Source organism: Suillus subaureus, assembly GCF_016647635.1.
Source record: "Suillus subaureus strain MN1 chromosome Unknown BJ212scaffold_80, whole genome shotgun sequence".
Classification (NCBI taxonomy): Eukaryota; Fungi; Basidiomycota; class Agaricomycetes; order Boletales; family Suillaceae; genus Suillus; species Suillus subaureus.
In genome coordinates, this window is record NW_024538636.1 from 25,747 (window position 1) to 49,793 (window position 24,047).

The 24,047-nt window shown below is 41.0% G+C and overlaps 3 protein-coding genes across 3 annotated transcripts; all 3 read left to right on the top strand.

Annotated features, from left to right (window-relative positions):
* Positions 1-1,801: 1,801 nt before the first annotated feature.
* Positions 1,802-4,364, top strand: BJ212DRAFT_1304852 (uncharacterized protein; the record flags this gene model as incomplete). The annotated part of the gene is made up of 8 exons (XM_041333683.1): positions 1,802-1,876; positions 2,038-2,091; positions 2,554-2,748; positions 2,825-2,828; positions 2,894-2,913; positions 2,970-3,053; positions 3,919-4,042; positions 4,081-4,364. The coding sequence occupies 8 exons, from the start codon at positions 1,802-1,804 to the stop codon at positions 4,362-4,364; spliced, it is 840 nt and encodes a 279-aa protein (XP_041186245.1).
* A 649-nt stretch (positions 4,365-5,013) lies between these two features.
* On the top strand, positions 5,014-6,334 carry BJ212DRAFT_1487393 (uncharacterized protein; the record flags this gene model as incomplete). Its single annotated transcript, XM_041341275.1, has 6 exons — positions 5,014-5,103; positions 5,226-5,566; positions 5,661-5,680; positions 5,742-5,765; positions 5,935-6,198; positions 6,267-6,334. The coding sequence occupies 6 exons, from the start codon at positions 5,014-5,016 to the stop codon at positions 6,332-6,334; spliced, it is 807 nt and encodes a 268-aa protein (XP_041186246.1).
* A 16,022-nt stretch (positions 6,335-22,356) lies between these two features.
* BJ212DRAFT_1304856 (uncharacterized protein) lies at positions 22,357-23,366 on the top strand (the record flags this gene model as incomplete). The annotated part of the gene is made up of 8 exons (XM_041333684.1): positions 22,357-22,407; positions 22,461-22,584; positions 22,624-22,641; positions 22,689-22,773; positions 22,795-22,908; positions 22,945-22,967; positions 23,225-23,285; positions 23,321-23,366. The coding sequence occupies 8 exons, from the start codon at positions 22,357-22,359 to the stop codon at positions 23,364-23,366; spliced, it is 522 nt and encodes a 173-aa protein (XP_041186247.1).
* Positions 23,367-24,047: the final 681 nt, after the last annotated feature.

Sequence of the window (24,047 nt, forward strand, 5' to 3'; positions counted from 1 at the left end):
ATACAATGATCTGAGTGCATATGAAACTTACATGGATGGAGAAGAGCAATAACTCATTGAAGTTGGATTTGCATCCAGTGCAGGCCAAGATCTATAGTGACAAACAGGCCACCAGGATAAAGAAGCTAGATGCTGTGCTAGAAAAAGTGAAGATTGGCATTAGGCAAAATCAACCTTCTTGAAATCGAAAATAAGCCATTATTTGGGATGATTGTCTGCAGAAATCCACTGAAGTCAATAAGATGCTGACCTCATTTGAGAAGAATGGGATACAGTCATGTAAAGAAGTCAACATGCTCACAATTGTCATTGACACATCATGTATCATGCCAAACCAGCAGCTAAACAGCAGCTGGAGTGAAGAGGCGAGCTTAATGAAGGTGAAGTTCATGAACAAGGATCCAATTATTATACTGTCTGGTCAATACAGGTTTGCTTACATTGAAAAAGATGGAGGAGATGTACTGAAAAGACAAGACTATGATTCAGAATTGGCTTACATGGCTGCAGGAGTCAAAGACAACAAGCAATGAAGACATTAATGAGCACATCAAACTCAGACAAGTGCTCACTGAGATTAAAGGCCAGCTGCTCATGATAGGTGTTTGGGGTGTCGCACTGTATGATAATGGTGAGCGATCAGCATATCTAGAGTCAACTCTAGATGCAGACATTGGCATCAATTAAACAGCATACTGATGAGAACAAATAACACACCTAGATATTATCAACAGCAATAATTGTGAGCTCAGGCATCACCTGAGTTGCAACCAAGTGCTCCATGTCTATAATGAGACACAAGAAGAATTATTAGTATCAACATTGTGCAATATGGGGAATGCAAACTGTTATGACAATCATGTTCAGGCTAGCCTGTTAGGACCCTATTCTGCAATCCCCATCCAGTCCACCCATCTCCTACCCATCTCCAATGCTTTCCTGCCATCTCCACATCTCCAACACATCAGACCTGCTTGGAGATCCCATGCACTTGTCCTACCATGTCCAGTCCAGTCCTGCTTAACCCCACTGGTGCATAGTCAGTTATTTCCCATTACTGATTGAGTAGACAGTGTTATTACATGGATTCCCACTGGCCACAGTACCTCATGACCTGTTACCTACATATTATCAGACCCACATTTTTGCTACTACTTTCACCTATGGACTCTGGACTTTCATATAGTTAGTTATATATGGTTGGGTAACCAGAATTACAACCACCACTGAGTAGGAGGGAGAAATCCCTGATGCTAGTCACTCATACCTGTCCTTTGAGTTACTCTTTGCCAATATACCTGTTGACCTGCTCCCCTTGACCCAACATTATTGTCACTTGTTCCCTTGATGTTCCTTAACATCTCCAAGCTAGTCCTGACACTTTTACTTTCCTTCCCTTACTCTTCTGCCATCTCCACATCTTCACACCTGTGGACCTGATTTCCTGTGCATTGGACTTTGTCCCATACCTTCAGACTTGATCTTTGACCTTTGGACTTTTTGACCCTTTGCATAGTGCTGATTATTGAACTTGACTAGACAGCAGATCCCTCAGGTCAAACGTTCCCACTCACAAGTGTAGCAGCTAGGAAAAATTAGTAGACATATATTGGTTAGGTATTCTAATAACTATCTAGCCAAGTTATGTTATCTACACTGTGAGGGAGGGGAAGCAGCAGCAGAGAAAGTATTGAATGTCATACTCAACAAACAAGTGAATGACAAGAGCATTGACTCAAAACTCTTGAAGATCTTTAAAAACCATTGGTTGATGCTGATGTTGATGAAGGACATTTTGCCCATGGGCCAACACTTTTGCTACTGGCATGAATTGGTGGTGCATTGGTTAGCTCAGGAGATCAACATGGTCATGGGTGTAAGTGTATCAATTGTATCCATGTTCACACAACTAACAAAAGACAAAATACATGCATGAATCTAGATGTATACCATCTATACATTGAACAGCATCCATGCTTATTAACTCCTTGCATCCAACATCAACTTTCCAACATATCCTAAAGTGACCTGCTCAAGGCATTTGTGGGAGAGGAGGATGAAGCTGAGGATGTGACTGAGCAGCTGAGTGAGGTTTGATAGATGCTCGTGGATGGTGAGCCCAGTGTGACAATCATATTGACTCTAGCCTGCAAATGGTAGTTTTTACTATACTTCTCTTGTTGTTACTTTCCTTAGGTTATGTTTGCATTTTTACTGCTTATATAATCATCTAACCTTTACCTAGGACTCTACAGTCACTACCCAGTTTTTCCCTTGTCTCCAGTTCTTAGTTGCTCCCCATTCACTTGGGTTATTTAGTAGCATCTCCTAGTTGTGACTTCCTAGTTATAGCTTCTCAGCTCACCAGATAGCTCCTGGAACATAATTTTCTGTCTTTGGCTTGAAGTGTCCACTTTTCACTCACTCATTTTATCTCTTGAGCTTGAGCCTAGTCCATTGATTCCCTTGAGTTGAATGTTCTTACTTGCAGGTATAGCAGCTAGGCAGAGCATTGACCATTATACTGGCTGAGTACTTTTACCAAGTGTTCAGTCAGGTTGTGTCTTTCACACCAGGAATGAGAAAGCATTCATAACATACCTGGGGGATATTGATGAGGTAGCAAAGCAGTTGTTTTCCACCTATAATGGTATGGTAGACACAGTGACAGAGGATTATTTGGAGGCAATGCCTATCTATCAGGACAAAGTCATTGAGGCACTTCAGGATGCTTATGACCAGCAAGAGGTGTGATCAAAGGTGGACATTGCATACTTTGACAAGATACTTACATGCACTGCTGTGTGGCTCACACTGATCATAGACAAGTATGTCCCAATGCCTTTGATGTCAGGCATAGTCACGGACAGTGTCTGGAATGATTGATCATCAGTAAAGGATGGATACACTGAGGTAAGCAACAGCCACAACAGAAACAGAATGATGAGACACTCACAATGACCATTTAGTGCTTGTGGTGGTTCCATACCAAAGTGTTGTTCAGCACAATCAGGTTTGAGCAAGGGATCTACAAGGAGCAAATGATTCAAGCAGTAAGTCAAGATCACACAAAGAGAATGTGGGCAACTTACAAAGACATCTTGAGAAGGTCTGGTGCACTGAAGGTTCAATAACTCTGCTGGCTTGCAGAGCAAAAAAAAGAAAGAAGGCTCTCACTCTGAGATGAGAGGAAGGCCACTATCTTTCCAGGTGTTAGTCAAAGTACACCAAGTGATGTGTTCAACCCTTAAGGGAAGCAAAGAAAGCAAAGATCCACTGGGTGACACCTGGTCAATTCTGGTGAAGTGTACTGAAAGCACACCCACAGGAATATGGAGTACATAGGTGCACAAATGTGTAAGAAACTGAAAGATGGCATGAAGATATGAACTGGGACTGCTGAGTAGAGACTGATGATGATAGGCTGCTGCTGAGGACTAGGATGACAACTGATGGATACTAACTTATGGTGATAGATTCTGACTCTAGAGACTAACTATGGTGGTGGTAGCTTGTATGAAAAACTTCCTAGGCAACAGGTAAGCTGTGCCTAGACATGCTCCCAGGGCTCAGAAGTGAATAGGGAGTATTGTATGTATGTAAGTGAGATAAAGACAGGGTACCATGCTAAATTTAGTCTGATAGTAAGAATAAACAAGAAGGGACTCACCAGGGAACTGGTTGGACAATGGATGGATGCTCCAGGACACTGCATGACAAAGGGTAACCAAGTGCATGCACAGGAATGTGTTGCATAGTGTGGAGAAGTCATAGATAATGAGTGATGCACTGTACCAATCATCATGAGTTGAAATATGCATGATCTACACTTGGAGGAATTTCATTCTCTACAGCATGTTATGGGATGGTCAAATGAATACAGTCCTTTGCCTGCACAATAACATGGTGTCACCTGAGATGAGAGTGGTAATGGAGAGGAGGCTGAAAATGAAAGACAAGATTGATATAAAGTGGGCTGAGTCAAAACAGTTAATGAAGGATATGACAGAGCACCCGTACACAGTGATGAAGAAGCACATAGGTGCCAGACCTGTGATAATACCCACATCATTGCTGAAGACTCCAGGAATGAAGCCACTGTTGGTGACTGGGTGGGACTGGCAATGCAAGAGTGTAAAAAAGCATGTACCCTGAGATACAAAGCTATCGATCCAAGGCCTGGTCTTGGAGATGGAGATCATGTCAGTTTACCGCCCCAGGGTGTTGGCAGGCCTGATGGTGTGGAGTCTGCACAATACACTCGCAGAGTTGATGAACATACACTGGCAATGATCAAAGCTCAAACCTGCAACAGCAGGATTGCTCATGACTCTATCATCATGAACATACTGGGATGGTGTTAGTGTATCCCAACCAGATAAGGGTAATGAACCTGACCTGACCAATGAAGATATTCTCAAGGAACAACTACAAACAAATCATTGTATCAGAGCAGAGAAACAGGACTGAGATGCCATTCTCAAAATGGTCAAACAGATCAAGTTATTGGTGTTAGGGTACACACCATGCATAAGAAGAGTCCTATGTTGCAGGAGGTGGCTGATGCTGGGAACAAGTTTATCAAAGTACATACCTTGCTAGTGGGTTGAGGAATATCTGGAAATTAGTTGTTGACATGTGCATCTGGAGTTACAGTGGCTCAAAAAACTGTCCACATGTTTTTGCATTTTTTACTATTTACAATATTGTGTGAGAATACATAAAGACCTCAGTGACATGCTGATACCATATTGTAGTGCTGCTTCAGGGCTTTGGATTGAGCACCACATCGTGAGAATCAGAGGAGATATGGTGGAGATACAAGGCTTACAAAATCATGACTCATGCTGACAGTTTTTTGAGCACATATTAAAACTATATAAATCATCATTTATGACACCATAACAATCATGCCACCATTAAACAAATTATAAAGTGGTGTCATTATGTCATTTTAAAACCATATCTAACTATACAAACCAAAAATTTCCATATGTCATGGTTATATTCACCATGAAAGCCACTCCCCCTGCTCAAAGGGATAATATCCTTTCTCTTTCCTATTCTGGCCTCTCTGCTTGTCAAATTTCCTCTAGAACTGGAGTATCCAAGTCCACTGTGGCCAAGTTCATCAAAGAAAGTCACACAGACAAGGAAAACTTCTGTGAAGGGTGTCCATCCAAGCTCACCTCTACTGATACTCCTATCAGACATAACATATTCAGGACATCATTGATGAATTGCTGGTATTGGATAAGGAAAGCAAAGATGACAAGGAACAAGAGGAAGCACACAGATGGCATAAGTCTTTGAAGCAGAAAAAAGTAGTTGGGGATACTGATGATGATGATGATGATAATGATGATGATGACAATGGCAGGGTTGATGTTCAGGTTGCTGAAGATAAAGATGAAGAGGCAGATGGTAATGTTCCACATGACTCAGATCATGTCAAGGAAGATGAAGACCATATGGACATGAACCAGACAGAGCAGGTGCCAGAGCCTGCAAAGTCCAAGTCTAAACCCCAACCCAAACCTGTCACCCACAAAAAAAACATATGTTGGTAAGTAGCCACATTTAGAATCGATGCTAGATGCACCTATCTAATGACATGTCAATCTTTCAGAAAGACTGTCTATTGATGATACAGAAGTCAGGCCTGTGGATGATCCAAAAGGTGAGTACTTACTACACATCTAGTGTCAACTGTACATGTGGACTGACATTTATTTTCATAGACTTGTTCAATACAAATGCTAAAGGTGAATGTCACACATCTAGTGTTGACTATAGATGTGGTACTGACTGTCAATATAACACACCTTGTTTTTCCTTGCCTCTCAAATATCAAAAATGACTGTTCAAACAGGTAAGTGTTGCCCATCTACAGTTGACCCTAGATGCACTGATTCCTGACTCACACACCCAAAGATATCATTGATGCACACATGTCCAACATACCTCCATCCATCAAGCCTATCGAGATGTCCCATCCAAAGTTGACTGTAGATGTGGATGTGGAGCTACCAGATGCCATCAATCAGATCAATCTTGGTGCAGCCAGTCCACTTACCAGTCCTCTCAATGATAGGCCATCAAAGGACAACACTCAATTTCCAGAGAACAATATGCAGCTTGTTATAGATTGGGAGCTCACTGCTGAATTCAAGGCCTATGAAGGAAAGCAACACAGTTGTATGTTGTCATGCTTATCATTGATCCTACCTCTCTGCAACAATGAGAACCTAATCCTCTATATGCAGTGCATGCTAAACAAGTGTTGGTTCCCCATGCTGCTCTCCAAGCCAAAGTCTTGTCATGGTCATGGTAGCTTACTCTCTGGGTCTGTTCATTTGTCTCTTGCACAATCCCAGGCCTTGAGTTCGTCCAAATGCTCTCAGTTTGATTCTGGTATGTACTGATTTACTCTCTCTTTGTGTCTCATCCTCTCAATATACCATATTTAAATATTTGCAGGTATCAAGTCTCCAGATAACAAGAAGAAGCACAAAGGGTCCTCTATCCACTGTCATGCATGGTATATGATTCATACCATGACATATATATAATAGGAGTAATAGGGAAGGTATAACACACCAGACTGATCCCTATCACCAAGTTACCCTATCATTTCTCCCTTATTCTTTAGCTAGTATTTATTTTACTTTCAGATTTCACCCCTATTGTCTGTTAAGTTTGTGTGCTTAAGGGGGTTGGATCACAAGGGCTTGGCCTCAGCTCATATGCTGTGCCCCTTTCCCGAGTATGTGCCCTTAATTTCCAGGGGCTAGAACAGTCATCCAGAGTTTCCAGGATTTGACTAGGGCAGACAACAGATGTCCAGATCTGAAATGTGAGATAAACCCAATGGATGTCCAGATGTTACTTGGGCAAGTAGATAAGACTAATCCGGACAAAGTCTGGACTAGAAACTAACAGAGGATAGACTACCTTAGGGTAGAATTGGAAATGTAGTCTAGGATGCAATCCTAAGACTTGGAATATGACAAGAGACTTGTCTTGAGTCTGGAGAACACAGGAATGAGCAGGAACTAAGATGATATTTGAACTGGAGTATTTCTGAGAGTTACAGGAGGTTTATATACTGTAGGTATCATATAGGGATCAATCAGCAAACATAAAGGCTATGTATGAAGCATATGCAAAGTCTATTAGTAAGTAGGACAGATCACAAATAATGAACACTGGAAATGAAATGTATGTAATGGATCAATAATCAGAAGGGAAACATGGTTAACCAGAGTCTGGAGACAGGGGCAGTCTAAATGGGGTTGGGCGCTGATATAGGGTTTGGATTCTAGAAGGAAGCTAAAGATAGATCAGATCATTTGAGATCCAGATATCCAGAGAAGCAGATTTAGAGTTGAGAGTCCAGAATGGCATATGACATTGTCTTTCCATGTATTTCTATGAATTCTTTCTCTTTCTACTTTTACTTAAGCATATTCAGCTACCAGACTTTCTCATGAGCCACCAGGCATGTTTGTAAGCATGTCATGTGACTGGGAAACCCTCTGATTTGTAAGGATTCAACTTGACTCATCATGTTTGGTCATGATTCATCATGCTTTGTAAGACTTGCAACTGTATTTATAATCCACTTAGTAATAAGGCTGATTTAGCACACCCATAGGCTTGGTTTGTAAGCACAATATTATCAATCCATGTGATGACTCATGCCACTTTTCTTCATGCTTTGTAAGATTTCACTTTATTTAGTATCTACTTAGTAAACAAGCTGACTCAACACAAGTTTGTAAGCACATTCTTACCAATCATTGTGAAGAATCATGCTTAGTAAGATGGTCTCCAAAAGGGTATATAAGGAGCTCATTTTATACCTATGAAAATAGACTTCTCACTTTCACTCTTTATCTCAAACCATGTGAGAACAATTAAGATTTAAGTGCAGGCCATTTGGTAGCCTAGAAGTAAGACTAAGAAACATCTATTCAGGTTATATCCTACCTTACAGGGGTTGACTATATAACTAACAGTACAGCTGACTAAGCTAAGCTTCATCTACACTACTTTCTTCTCTCTTTTTCAGGAAGGGAGACACAATTCACAAGCACACAAAGTGCTACACATTCAAAGTTCATGTTAAGAACCATGTTGCTCAAGGGAGAGAGAGACTGACTCAGAGGGGCTTGGCCTCAGCTTGTACGCTGTGCCCCTTACCCGAGTATGTGCCCTTCATTTCGTATGAGGTCCGATGATGGTCCGACGAAGTCCGGAGGACTTCCAGAGGAATGCAGGAAGTACTCAGGAGAGTTCCCACTGCAAGGTAATACTTCTACAGGAAACAGGATGGAAGGATAGGAGGTCCGAAGGTCCAGAGGACTGGAGGACAGGAGGGCAGGAGGACAGGAGGACAGGATGATGGAGGACAGAAGGACAGGATGTCCAAAGGTACAGAGGGCAGGAGGTCCAAAGGACAGGAGGATAGGATGTCTGAGGGTTAGGAGGATGGAATGTCTGAAGGACAGGATGCCTGGAGGTATGAGGGACAGGAGGTCTGGAGGTCTGGAAGGAATAGGGGCTACATCGGACGAAGTCCAATGTAGAAACAAATGGAGGTAGACTACCCTAAGGTAGAGTTGGAGAGACAAGGGTTGGACCTAAGTCCGGAAGGAGGGTAAGTGCCGGAAAGGCGGAGCTCCGGCCTAGGGAGTCAATCCCTAGGCCTGATGGGTAGGACAGACTTAGGAGGACCAAAATCTGAGAGAGGATTGGGCAAGTCTAAGTTGATATTCAAACTAAGGAACTACAGGAGTATCTACAGGGGTTTTATACTGAACAGTATCTGAGGGGATCAGTAAGCAAAGGAGCAAGGCTATGTATGAGCATGTGGAAACACATTAGTAAGTAAGACAGAACATAAGTAAATGAACTTGGAGATGAAGACTCGTACAAGGATCAATAAGCAAGACGGAAGAAGAGGTAACCGAAAACCGGAAAGCAGAGAATGCCTAAATGGGGATAGGCGCAGGATATCGGACAGAGGGTGAGAATAGGTCCAGAGTTAATATCCAGAGGTCCAGAGATCTGGGGATCTGGAAGACAAGGTGGATACAGGACTGGGATATGAGAAGGTGGATAGAGTCCGGAATCCAAGATGAGGTGAAGTCCAGATGTCTTGCTGGATGGAGTGTACATAGGGTGGATGGGACAGGGGGTTATGGTTCAGGCTAGCAGTGGAGATCCGATGGTCCGGAGCTCAGGGGTAAATCCAGAGCATAGTCAATCCTGCTGAGGTGTGGAGCACACAGTGGAAGGGGATCTGGGAATGAGTTGGATATGAAGTGTGGTCTGGATGTAGGCTTGGATGGCATGGGAATATGATGGAACATGGGTCTGGATTGTGGGATATGACAGTTCACATGCAGTACCCCAAAGACCACTAGTTGTTTTAAAATCAAGGAACAAGAAGAGGATAATTGGAACATATTCCTCCCAAGAACTCACACATTATCTACCACAAAAACTAGAAAAATTGTAGACTGTGTACTTAAGGACTGGCAAGAAGTCTTATCCTATATAGTTGTGTTGTTACCATATATGCATTGTACATAAGACCCTTAAGTAGTAGGACACCACATGGAGCCCTGCCATTCCCAGAATGAAATACAGAACATCAGTAAGTGATTTCTGTGTTATTGGAATGATCTTGAACACTTACCTCAGACTAAAACCACCACCCATTGCACACAGACACCACAAAGCATGTCCAAGAGAGAGAGGCTGGCAAGAGAATGATGAAAGAAGCACTCACTGCAGGTATTTTTCCATTTTTCTCTAACAAACATCCACAAAACATTGATTGAAAAGATAGAAATTTCCTCTCATGTTGCCTGTCACAACATTGAAAAAAATTAATTTGTGTGTTAAAGATTTTCTGTGGATGGGACATGATGCAAAAATTGGACATGTTCATTCAAAAATAATACTGGATTTTCCATCTATTTTCTTTCAAACAGCAGCTTGCAATAAGGTTAAATTTCTTATCTGTGTTCTCAAATATACACAAAACATTTGAAAAACATAGCATATTTGGACAAAAATGTTACATTATTGTAAGCTGGTATTTAAAAGACAATAGATAGAAAATCCAGTATTATCCTTGAAAGAACACAGCCAATTTTTGCATCATGACCCATCCACAGAAAATCTTTAACACATGAATTAATTTTTTTCAATGTTTTGACAGGCAACATGAGAGGAAATTTCTATCTTTTCAATCAATATTTTTTGAATGTTTTTTGGAGAAAAATGGGAAAATGCCTGCAGTGACTGTAAGAAGAAGGTAAGTAAAAACTGTGCATATATGCACCTACAGGCTCACATATATCCTGCAGTAACAGCTAATGGCAGCATGAGAGTCAGTCTAGGTCACCCCTTCCATGGAGCAGGAATGCCAGGAGGCCAAGATCTTGCAGCCACTCTGGCACACAGTCACACGAATCCTGTCATGGATATTCAGGGTCAGACTCTGATGATAGTTTATCTAGGCCACTATCAAGCAGTATATAATGAACCTCTGAGCCACCAGAAATGTCAGATTTGGCTGAACTTGTTATGAACTCAGATAGAGCATCATTCCAAGAAAGGAATCAAGGATCAAAGTCGATCAAGGACAAAGCCTTATCGGGTAATGCCTCCCTCAGGAGCAATCACCTAGACTCCCACAGGATCCAGGGTTCAAATGGGACAGTGGCCAGCCTCCTTCCCAAGGAGCTAGAATTCAAGTATGAAAGAGAACTGAGTAGATTCAAGTTGGAGAAAATACAAGCAGTAACTAGGGTTTATATATGTAAGAGAATTGTGCACAGACCAGGCTGGACAAAGGGTAACAAGTACTAGGAAAGGAAGGTTCATGGGAACACAGAGTATGAGTCAGAGATAAGAGAAACCATGAGGAAACAGCACAGTGAAAAGGAAGCGTTAATAGTACAGCCATTAGGCATCTGCAGTGATGGTGAGAAAAAGAATAGGGGTACTGTAACAGAACTCACAAGCCTTGTTTGCAGTATTCAAGATGACCAACTTGAAGACTGTGATCAACTTGATGCACTTGAAGGTTCTGATGTAACAAAACCCAGTTGGCATGCTTCTACTGCACAGTGTGGGAGAGGGGGTGCTGCTGCTGCAAGACAACAGGGGGTGTACTACAGGACCACAGCAGAACATGATGATATGGCAGATGAAGATGATGACAATAACTCTTGTGAATATGTGTCAAAGCCCAAGAACCTGCTCTCAAAAGATGGAAAAGATGCAAGGAAATACTTGAAGGTAAGCCTACAAGATGCAAGCATTCAGAAAACTCACATCCTTACAGATGCAAATCATGATAATGTTTCGGAGGATATGTAGTGCCAAGGCAAAAGACAAATGGCTGTTACCATCTGAAGGAGAATGTCAAAATGCAGATACAGGTGAGGTTTACTACACACTGGATTTCATGAGTGATGTGCAGGACCCTACAAACATTGAGATATTCCACAAGGTAGCTGACATTACCTGGAGTGAAACGCAAGTAAGTACTTTTCCATATGACATTGGAGACTCACTTAACCATTCTGTGAGAACAGAAAGAAAAAGACAACTGGCTGAAGTTCCTCAAACTGAAGAAGATCCGATGGAATAAATCCATGCTTGTTCATTTTTCCAAGGAGTCATTCAGAGGATTTAAGTTGAAATCAAGAGTGGAGACAGATCCCAAGCATGGAACTGCACTTGAGATCAATCAGCACATAACTCAATGGTCCAACCATCACAATGAGGTTAAGAAGGCTTACTGTTGCATGTCAATTTAACTGACAACTTTGGCATACAGAAAGCAGGCAATTTGCTATCCAATGTCATCGTTGAAGAATACAAGGTGCAGCATGGTAGTGTAGACCCATCTCCACTTATCATCCCTGACCACATGTCAGACAATGTTATGATCATGTCTACCCCTATCTCATTTTCCTCTTTACTTGTGTATTATGTCCTGACTGCGTCTCATTGCGCCATCAGTAGACCAGTCTCCTACCATATCTGTATTACATCACGATCGCCGCTGCCGTCGCTAGATGACTCATCCTTTCCTTATCTCTGACTCGTCTCGATGACATATACGCACCTGCCCTAAAGTAGGCTACATCTATATAAGCTCAGCTCTGTACTTAGCAGATCTTCACTTTAATCTACTAGGTTTTCACCTGAACTATCCTTTGCTTAGGACCCCCAATCCTAAGTCGTCTGATAAACCGATATTCAAGTCAGAGACACTCTCTCCGACTTGTCTTAAGAAGCCTTACATTTGTGAGGTCTTGATCCAACCGCAGACGTTACTCTTATCGAGTATCTGTTGTTGCGCCTATCCTAGTTCACCGTAACAGACAAGGCATCTGGACCCAAGGATGAGGACGAGCCAGATACATATGATGACTGGAAGTGTCAAATGGCAACCTTAGCAGGATTTGGTCCCAAGACACCAACCTCACACCTTAAACTGCTTGAAGTCATCCACCCACAGACGAGTGCTGCAGTATGTTTCAAACTTGATTTTCTCTATGATTTGACTCAGTAGTTTGCTAGCAACATCAAGTTTTTGACAACTTATGTAATATTTGGTAGATAGGCAAGAGTGCCAAGGAAAGCAAGAAGTTCTCAATCCAAGTGAGAGGTTCTGGCTGATGCTCCACAGATGCCAACATTCCAAAAGTCTCACCATACAACTTTGGCATCAATTTCACCACAAGATTGACCATTGTCTTAATAACCGAGGGTCTTATATAAATGTGTGTAAAATGTAATGACACCACAATTACACTAGGATAAGACTTCCTGCCAGTCCTCAATTAACACAGTCTACAACTTTTCTTCATTTGTGGTAGATAATGTGTGAGTTCTTGGGAGGCTTGCTAAACCAATCAATGTGATTAACTTAGCTAGAGCTTTTGTGTTTTATCCCAACTTATAAACTTGTCTAGGATAAACCGTCTAGACACTGGAATGTGGTTCCTCATCAAGATAATTCTCTGTAGAGACAACAATCTCAAATATGAATACATTGACCAAAGACTAGTTGGTCAAATAGGCACAAAGTGGTGAGAAACTGGTCTCACAAATGATCAGATTGACCAAAGCTTGTGTTAGTCAATATCAGGAAATTAGGTGAGAAGCAGGTCTCACAAATGAACAGATTGACCAAAGCTCATGTTAGTCAATATCAGAAAACTAGGTAAGAAGCTGGTCTCAAATAAACTGAGTTTCTATCATAAGAAACTTATGTAATCTCAAGGAATGTCTTTTCCCTGCACTTGGTACTTCAAAGGGGCTTTCTTTGTAAGCAACAATCTTCACAGTGAGTAGCTCAAATTGAGATTCAAATGATTGCAAGTAGGAGATCCTATTTTTTGGGGAGGAGAATGGGCCCTCCTTATATACATTTTGTGTGGGAATATTATGTAAGTAAAAAAGCAGAGCAATGACATCAGAAGTGGAGCAGAACATTCTAGAATATTCCATAGGTGGAGTAATGACATCATCATGACATCATAACTTTCAACAGAATACTTGCAGGAGTATCTGTGGAGCCATATGACATCATTATGACATCATACCATGTAGGTACAATTTTGTGAAGTATCTGATGGGTCAGAGCATCCCAATGAAAAAATAAATCAAGGAAATATTAGAGAAAACAACTCAGAAATAATAATACAATAACAAGACACAAAACACAAAATACAGGCTTTTTAGATAGGTTTTTGTTAGGCTTTGAACTTTTCTCTATGGTTTCCTCTAGTCAAAGTGAATAATCCAAAGGCAAGGCAATACCTTAACCTTCTTATTGCTTCACAATATCAACTAGGTCATTATGTGATTCCCATCTCACAAACGACTATAAATTCATGAATCACAGAGGGGAAACTGAACTATTTGACCAAGGTTTGAAACCAAGGTATAGGTTGACTAGTCTGATGACTAAGCTAACAGACTTTGTCTTTTAGGGGGCTACCTAGTAGTTATGTCCATGCATTATTCCAAAATCATGCAGATAACACAAGGAATATCTTCTCAAAGAATGGCTAAGAGACTGGGGAAAATATGGGAATCCAACTGGCTTTGAAGCTGAAGGTGATTTTAATGCTGCAGGTGAGGGATCTGAGGTTGAATCAGATGGTGACACTGCATGTGAGGGTCCTGAAGCTGAAGAAGATGTCAACATGGGAGCTGAGAAGGATAATGGCATGAGTGAGGGTGACCATATAGGAAATAGAGATGGAGCTGCTGATGACTCGGAGGTGCAAGGTATTGAGGGCAGCAATGGTGATCAAGTGGGCATGATGAGTGAGACACTAGCATAGTTAGTGCACAAGGTAACATTTCTTGGGACTTGGCCAAACATATACCTTCAAATGCAGAATTGATAGACTATAGACTGAGAGCTCATGGACTCACTCTATGACAGATGCTGTGTATATTATTAGACTTCAAAAAATCTTCAGAGATCAAGTAAAAATCCACAGACATGATCAAGTGATGTTGTGATCCACAAAGGAGGGATAGATGACTTAACAATACCTCTGGTAATCTGACACAGGATCTGATAAAAGGGAAGGACAATGGGGGGAGAGGGCTGCTCATTGGGAGACCAATATTTGTTGAGTTTGAAACACATCACATCTAGTTCAGGACTTTCAAGTTTGAAGGATGAGTGAGTGTATATAACAGAAATAAATGATACACTTACAAATCACTCCAAGGGTTATCAGCAACAGGTGAGAGTGGAACCTCCTTCATCTAATGGAATTCAGCAAGGAGACATTTTGTTACAGGATCTGATAGCCCAGGCTATGAATGCTGAAAAATGCAAACAACCTCATCATACCATGCTTCTCCATCCCAATTGACCTTAATGAGAGATGAGCCTGCAGAATCACACTTGCTTTGAGATGTAGGAGTGATTTGATGGCCATTAAGAATTACATAATAATAAAAAACAGCATGATTATGAAGAGGGACTGTATGTGGTGGGGGATTCCAATCAAGGAGAGAATGAACACAAGGTTGAGCTTTATTATAGGCTGTGAGTAGTGCAAGGCAAGCAGGATCTGTTAGCAGTTCCTGATTTATTGACATTGCTGGTCCAACTTAGACATGCATAAACCCTTGTAAATCTATATCTGGTATAAGTAAGATAACTTTAATAAGAAGCAGATCATACCATCATTTATAACTTCCTCTTCTATACTCACATCCTGCATGGTGCCAACTACTTCCTCCCCTTCCCCTAGGATATTCTGGAAAATTACCCTTTCAACCAAAACATCCAATTGATCAACGACCATATGAACCTAAGAAACCAATTTTAGTCTGTTTTAAGTGAGTAATAGCATGTGTACAAGTGCATCCATCCATATCCCTCAGATGAATTCTCACATTATTAAGATTTCCAGCTGCCCACCTGTAGTCCAGTTGAATTTGTTTCAAGGAGTTTGTTGAGTCATTCAGAAAGAAAGGTCCAAAAGTTATAAATGGGTCCAAAATCTCAAATCTGTTCCTCAAGATGGACAGCCCAGTGAAAGTTCAGCTTTGTAGCCTTAGCACCATAAAGCTGTATGATAGTTTGATCTGAGCATACATTATATGGGTAGAAAAGTGGATGTACTCATCAATGTTCAAATAGGAAGTCTCAGAAAAGGGTTAGGTTCTCACTGACAGAACTTCCACTCCACTGATTATACCATAAAGTCTTGACGATGCCTATAAAATCCATCCATGTTCAATAAATGTAGCAATAGAACATTAAATATGTATCAAGAAAAAGGTTGTGCATGGGATCAATGATCATGCAGCGGACAAGATCAAAGTATGTAAGATGAGCAAGTTCTGTCCATCTAACACCATGTTTCTTGAAGAAAGCCTCATGATCTTGGTCTGTTTGAATGTCATGATCTTCATAGTATTTCTCCCAGTGACTTTCACTTGTTCAAGGAGGGAATTCTGAGTAGATTATGAAGTGAGGTTATGATAAGATAAAGTAAAGGGAACCATACCATTATGGAGAGACTCATCTGAGAAAATAGGTGCCTGATTAACATGGCACTTACAGCAGTATGTCTCATTATGGCTGTGATCAGCAAAACCACCAACCTTGCACATGGCAGGATGATCACAAACAACACTGAGTAATGTAACATGAATGAGACAACCTTGAGATGTGCTCAAGTTAGTCAAAGTAGCATCTACTACTATCAGTGATGTACCTTGTGGAAATGCTGGTGTGCAGTAAACAATACTGTTCTCATATAAATTCACCAGATCATTGACAATCAATTTCATATAATGCTGGAGCTAGGACCCTGATGGTTCTATAGGCCCCAGAGTCATGAATCCTATGAGTAGATTCTCAGCCCTATATCTAGTCAGAGGCATCAAGAAAAGTTTGAAAGCAGATGGCAAAAATATACCTTAGTGCTTAAGGAAGATTGGAGATGCACATTGATATAACTCCAGATGAGTTACTTAGACCATAGACACTTGTTTTGCAAGTCAACCTGCAAACACTGCTAAGAATTTGACATCAGTAATAGAAGGTTACTCACCAATCAAGACTAAGGGTTATTCCAAGATGGAGCTCATCTGATGCCAAGTCCTTCACAAAAAAGGGCTTTCTATTACATCCATTGAGAGATGTCCAGATACAACCTTCTGACATATCATTGATCTTCCCAGGAATGTGAGTCCACTGTTTCCATGAGTCACATCATCCCTTCTCTACATCTGTACAAGCTAGAAAGTCAACAAGAAGTGATGAGGGCACCTGTATTGGTGCAGTGCAGACTGGAGGTGGTCTTTTTGGTCAATGACCTGTTATCCATTGGAAGACACCATCTGATATAGGTTTAAAGAGTCTTGTTGTACAATCTGGACATGAAGAGTCAATAGCAATATTAATGGGAAAAACATGGTGACAGTTTTTGCAAACTGGGTGGATCATTCATCAAGATTGAGTTGATGAATGACAGTGTTAAGTGTGATGGGAAGTGTTTGGTTATCTGGGAGGAGGCCTAGGGTCATGAAGATGACATTCAGAGAGAAAAGGATGAGTGCACAGCCACAAAATGATAAGTGATGCTTGGTATGGAGAAAAGTGACCATAGATATGATAATTCATGCCCACTAAGTTTGATGATTCTCTAGATATATGTTGCAAAGTGATTGAGGAGCAGGATACAAAGTAGGGTACTCTTGGCTGTGAGACATTTCTTGTATGGCATGAGTATAAACTGGAGTGAAAGGAGGTGTAGTAGCAGGGACCTCATCCTCATCTTCACTTGCAGTAGGTGATGTGTGTGCAAGCAGGTCATTGTGCAAGTCATTGAATTTATTTGGATTGTTATAAAAGCCAAGATCCCATTGCCACTCAGTTTCTTCATGGGACATGGAGGTTGGATCTACAATATCATGTGCTGCAACAAACCCAGTCTTGGCATCAAGGGTTGTAGCAGGTTTGGTAGACACCTTCTGCTGGTGCCTTCTTTGCTGACTGTAACCCATTTGAGGCTATTCAAGCACCATGGAGATAGATTGGTCTTTACTCAGTAGTGTGAGTGGTGGAGGGTGCATTGGCTGCAAAAGCAAAGATAAGATTGGTGCTGTATAAGGGGAAGAAGGAACACTAAGGGATGTAGTGGCATGTGGAGCATGAGGAGAACAAGTGTTAGGATGAGGAGTGACATTGTTAATGAGTTCAGAGGGGTCCATGATTGATGGAGGTTGTGATATGATAAAGTTCACATCCACAGCAAAATCATTGCATGTATTGCTATAATAAATCAGCCTTAGTTATTAACTTGTCATTGGTTGGAGTAACTTACATATATGAACAACCTCAAGGGAGACTTTGCACTGGAGATGACATAATGTTCACTGGCACTTGCCTGGAGGAAATTGAAGTGGTTACATGTTGTGTGGGAGTAGTAGTAGCAACCAGCTGCAGTGGGCAGTTCAGGGTGAGTGGTGCAACCTGCAATGAGGTACCATGCTCCCATAGAAATATAGGAGCTCTAACAAGAGTACAAGTTGCTCCTTGAGCTGATCCCCTGCATGCATGCAGAGCCAGAGCAGACCAGTTGATGGTCTGGTCATGCTAGTGTTAATGAAAGGTTGCCATTGATACCAGTTGGCCATTCAGATCCTTTGTGAGGCACACATCACATTTTCATGGTACCTCGTGGTGATTGGATAGTGTACTTTTGTTGACAGCCCAGTTAATGATGATGAGTAACAGGAACCCCACATCAAAAAGTGTTACTTACTTTGTTTCTTGCCATGTTCAGGTTTTCTTCATTGATGGTGGTAATAAGGGGACAAGTCAGTTAACAAGTCAAATGGACTTGGGCATTTGCAATGAGACCCTAAAGGCTGTCAAATATTTCACAAACCTACACTAGCATAATTCACCCAACATCCACTTGCACAATGCAGTCCAACACTGAAAAATGAATCCTGAAGATCTCTGTCAAAGCCAAAGCTACACTTGAAGAAATAACATCAAAGAAACAGAAGGCCAATTCCAATGGAGATAAGGTGAAGGTACAGCTGAAGAAGGCAAAAAAGAACCAACATACTGAAAGTACTGAGGTGACAGCACCCAAGAAGGTCACAGGATTGTCTAAAGATAGTGGCTCCACTAAGAAGGTCACAGGATTGTCTGATGCAGCAGCTGCACCAAGTCAGTGAGCTTTTGTGCAAACAGAGGAGGAGGAGGAGTTGCACAACAATGCAAATGATAGTGATATTGAAATTGTGGTGCCTGAAAATAAAGAAAAAAGTGCTGGAGATGAGCTCAGTGCGGGTTTAAACCTATCAAAAAATGACTCATGCAAGAGTGGAACTCACAAGTGTATGCATTCTTTCATCTGATTTCTAAGATTAGTGAGCAGGATGGGTGGCACACACATGAATTTAGGTGCCAAGGCAAGGGTTGCAAAGCTACTGTGAGGTATTACCTCAATAAAGGTGATACACATTCAACAGGAAACCTGCACAAACATGTGCACTCATGTTGGGGAGAAGACATTTTGAAGGCTACAGATGAAGTGAAAGATATTGACAAGGTTCAGAAGAATATTGTTAGCAGTGTCCTACAAAACAGATCAATCACTGTGTCATTCGAAAGAAAGGGTAAAGGAAAAATCACATACTCTCACTGTCAGCATACCCACACTGAAACAAGGTATAGTACTCTTGATGGTGTCTTGAGCAGGGCCTAACATGCTTGACAGAGCAGAAATCATGCATTGGGTGTCGGAAAACCTGCATCCATTTGAAATCATTTAAGATAGAGGGTTTCAGTCATTAATGAAGACCAGACAACCAGAATATTACTTACTGTCTCCTTTGACTGTCTCACAAGATGTCCACCTCATTTTTGCAAGGACCATCAGTGCATTGCTAAAATGACAAGTGTAAGTTTAGTTACACAATTATGATTGATTTAAAGACTGAAAAATGTACCAGGAATATGAAGGAAAGATTAACTTCAGTACTAATGGGTGGACCTCTTCAAACCATAGAGCCCTTGTGGCAGTATTGGCACACCTGGAGTTCAAAGGTGAACCATTGTGGTTGCCATTAGATATAGTTGAAGTTCCAAAGGTAAAAATCACTTACAAACATTGAAGCACTGATGCAAATATGACAGTCACAATAGTCCCACACAGGTGAAGAACTTGCTTGCACATTTCAGGGTGTCCTGGAAGATTTTGGAGCACATGAAAAGGTAAGCAAAGACTTGAAATGGATAGGAAATTCAAACTTACGAAGGTGCAGACTCTTTGTGTCACATGTGACAATGCATCCAACAATGATGCTATGATTGATGAATTGGCTGGTGACATGCCAGATTTTGGAGGATGAGCGATGCATACCAGGTGCTTCCTGCACATGGTGTCCTGCATGATTTTGGAATAATGCATGGACATAACTACTAGGTAGCCCCCTAAAAGACAAAGTCTGTTAGCTTAGTCATCAGACTAGTCAACCTATACCTTGGTTTCAAACCTTGGTCAAATAGTTCAGTTTCCCCTCTGTGATTCATGAATTTATAGTCGTTTGTGAGATGGGAATCACATAATGACCTAGTTGATATTGTGAAGCAATAAGAAGGTTAAGGTATTGCCTTGCCTTTGGATTATTCACTTTGACTAGAGGAAACCATAGAGAAAAGTTCAAAGCCTAACAAAAACCTATCTAAAAAGCCTGTATTTTGTGTTTTGTGTCTTGTTATTGTATTATTATTTCTGAGTTGTTTTCTCTAATATTTCCTTGATTTATTTTTTCATTGGGATGCTCTGACCCATCAGATACTTCACAAAATTGTACCTACATGGTATGATGTCATAATGATGTCATATGGCTCCACAGATACTCCTGCAAGTATTCTGTTGAAAGTTATGATGTCATGATGATGTCATTACTCCACCTATGGAATATTCTAGAATGTTCTGCTCCACTTCTGATGTCATTGCTCTGCTTTTTTACTTACATAATATTCCCACACAAAATGTATATAAGGAGGGCCCATTCTCCTCCCCAAAAAATAGGATCTCCTACTTGCAATCATTTGAATCTCAATTTGAGCTACTCACTGTGAAGATTGTTGCTTACAAAGAAAGCCCCTTTGAAGTACCAAGTGCAGGGAAAAGACATTCCTTGAGATTACATAAGTTTCTTATGATAGAAACTCAGTTTATTTGAGACCAGCTTCTTACCTAGTTTTCTGATATTGACTAACATGAGCTTTGGTCAATCTGTTCATTTGTGAGACCTGCTTCTCACCTAATTTCCTGATATTGACTAACACAAGCTTTGGTCAATCTGATCATTTGTGAGACCAGTTTCTCACCACTTTGTGCCTATTTGACCAACTAGTCTTTGGTCAATGTATTCATATTTGAGATTGTTGTCTCTACAGAGAATTATCTTGATGAGGAACCACATTCCAGTGTCTAGACGGTTTATCCTAGACAAGTTTATAAGTTGGGATAAAACACAAAAGCTCTAGCTAAGTTAATCACATTGATTGGTTTAGCAAGCCTCCCAAGAACTCACACATTATCTACCACAAATGAAGAAAAGTTGTAGACTGTGTTAATTGAGGACTGGCAGGAAGTCTTATCCTAGTGTAATTGTGGTGTCATTACATTTTACACACATTTATATAAGACCCTCGGTTATTAAGACAATGGTCAATCTTGTGGTGAAATTGGTGATCTGCAAGTTTGATGTGTTGAAGAGGAAGCAGGATAATTCCAGGGATGATGAGGCTGAATTGATGGTAGATGAAAGTCAACTGAAGGAGCAGCTTAGGGAATTGAGTGAGAATATTGAGCTGGAAAATTATGTGACCATTGCAGAGATTGCAGGAGATGACAACAATGCGGGGGACAACACTGAGGGTCTGGTGGAATCAACTGTGCTGCTGATGAGCAATGAATGAGAAGAACTATGGAATACAATAGTTCCAGTCCAGTTAGCACTAGTGAAGGTGCATTTATCACAACAATATAAAGAAACTCACAGCTGACCGCACATTGAATAGCTTTGCAAACTCAGATTCAAAATCATCCACTCCATCACAAAGCTTCTCCCTGCCTGGAACAACACCTTGAGTGAGTTGCAGATGAAGCCTAGCATGTTGCTGAGAGATGTGTTGACACACTGGAATTCCACATATGACATGTTGGTATATGCACTGAACCATCACAAGGTGATAGATGCAGTGTCACAGAGACATGAATTGGGATTGAGGGTGTTTGAGTTGAGTGATGATGAATGGAGTATAGTTGAGCAACTCCACAATGTGTTGAAGGTGAGGCTGGCATCATGCACACTGCATGGAGTTGTTTGATTTCACTAATGTAATTTAGATCCTCTAAGATGCTACCATGTTTTTTTCATGCTCAACACCAAGCCTCGTGATAGTGATCCCAGCAATGGATCTCATTGACAAGACACTCGCAACTCACATGCTCAACAAACAACTGCTTCTATCAATTTGCACTGCTTCATGACTTGTGAAGAAAACTCTAAATCATTACTATGAGCTCACTGACAGATCTGATGTCTACCACATCACAATGAGTGAGTCCAATTGTATTTATTTTCAGTACCTACCAACTAACATATATTATAGTTTTCCATCCACATCACAAATTAGCTTATTTCCAACACACAAAATGGGAGGAAGGTTGGATTGAGTTGGCACATACACTAGTGCATGCAGAGTTCAACCACTCATACTTGACTGACAATGCTAACAGGGAGATGGATGATGTGGGATATAATTCTGACACCAGCATTGTGGTGTCCTCAACTGTAAGTCAAATTATTTATTCTAGTATTACACGCTTACTGACTGTCTTGTATAGAATATCTTTGATCACATTCCTGCACTCGCCCCACCAGTAAACAGTGACCTACAGGATGAACTTGATTGCTATCTCAGCACTGATGTTGAACATGTTGACAATGCACTTGCATGGTGGAATGAATGTTGCACACTCTACCCTCATCTTTCATGAATGGCGCTAGATTATCTCACAATTCCAGGTGTGTTTTTTTTCTTGCTACTGCTCATAATTTATTTTCCTTTACAGCAACATCTGTTGATGTTGAATGGCTGTTTAGCTGTGGTCACCTCCCACTCTCTCATGTCTGTTCACAACTCTCTGCCCAGACAATGTGAGTGATCCTATGTCTTAGCTATTGGAGCCAGCTTGGCCTTGTCAAGACAGAGGATGTGCAATCTATTGCTGCTCTTGCTGATGTTCAAGGTGATGAGATGCTTATGGAGGATGAGTGGGATGCTATTGTGTTGTAGAATACATTGTTTCATTTTTGTTCCTACTGTAGGGATTTCTATGTGAGACCTGCAGGTATACCTTCCATGGGTAGTACTCCAGGTGTCTATACACTCTACCCACTGTGATACCCAATACCCCCCTTGTGGGTCCAGGTATGTCTTCTGGCACCTGTGGGTTCACCCATGCAGTTGCCTAGTTTCACTTAGAATGTCAATTTAGGACAAGAGACTAAAATAACACAGACCATATCAATTGACTTTGAATGAAAGCCAAATACAGGACTGCTACTACTGACCAATTCATCAGTGCAACTACTAAATTAAGTATAGCCCCAACCTTTGCCATGGATGAGAACAAGGGAAAAAAGCTGAAGAGTGGCTACATTAAATGGTATGTGTGATGGAGCTGTACAAAATTCAAGTCAGTGGTCTGACACCAGAAGTTGTTGGTGCATACCTTGCAGGGGATTGACAGGATATGCACAGACTACCAATGCTAGTATGCATTAGCAAAACCCTAACCATATGTGCAGCACTGCACAATGCTGCACAGCAATCACATTGTCACAGCAAGGTCCCCCCATGTACAGTGCTGTACAGTGCTGCACACTACACAATCTCTCAATAAAACATAATTATTAGCACATCATCTTGTTATATACATGTTTATGACTACATTACACTCATTTTTACATACCTGTGTGGTGCTGCAAAGCCTTTACAACAAAATCTATATGACCTGTGACATGCTGTGTGGCTGTGGTGCTGTACCCAAATCAGGGTTTTGCTGATGTGTCTCAGTTGGATGTTTTGTGATGAGGCCAGAGGGCCAGTGATGCTTGACTTTTTCCGAGTCCTTGATGGAACATTGTAGAAGCTATAAATCTGACAGCAGATGATAATGGTTCATCGCAAAGAAAGTAAAAAACAAAACATTGTATAGTTTGATTTGTGTCTTATGTAGATGCATGATGTAGAACATTCAGAACTTGACAAGTTATTGCATGTCCAATAGAGACTGAGAGTGGTCGAAATCCTGACAAAGTTGGTCATATCAAGTGCTCCATGGAAGGAGAATATGGTCAAAGAATGATATTGTCATCACATGTGCCTGATAGACCAATACAATCATCTGACTGTCAGGGTATGTCAT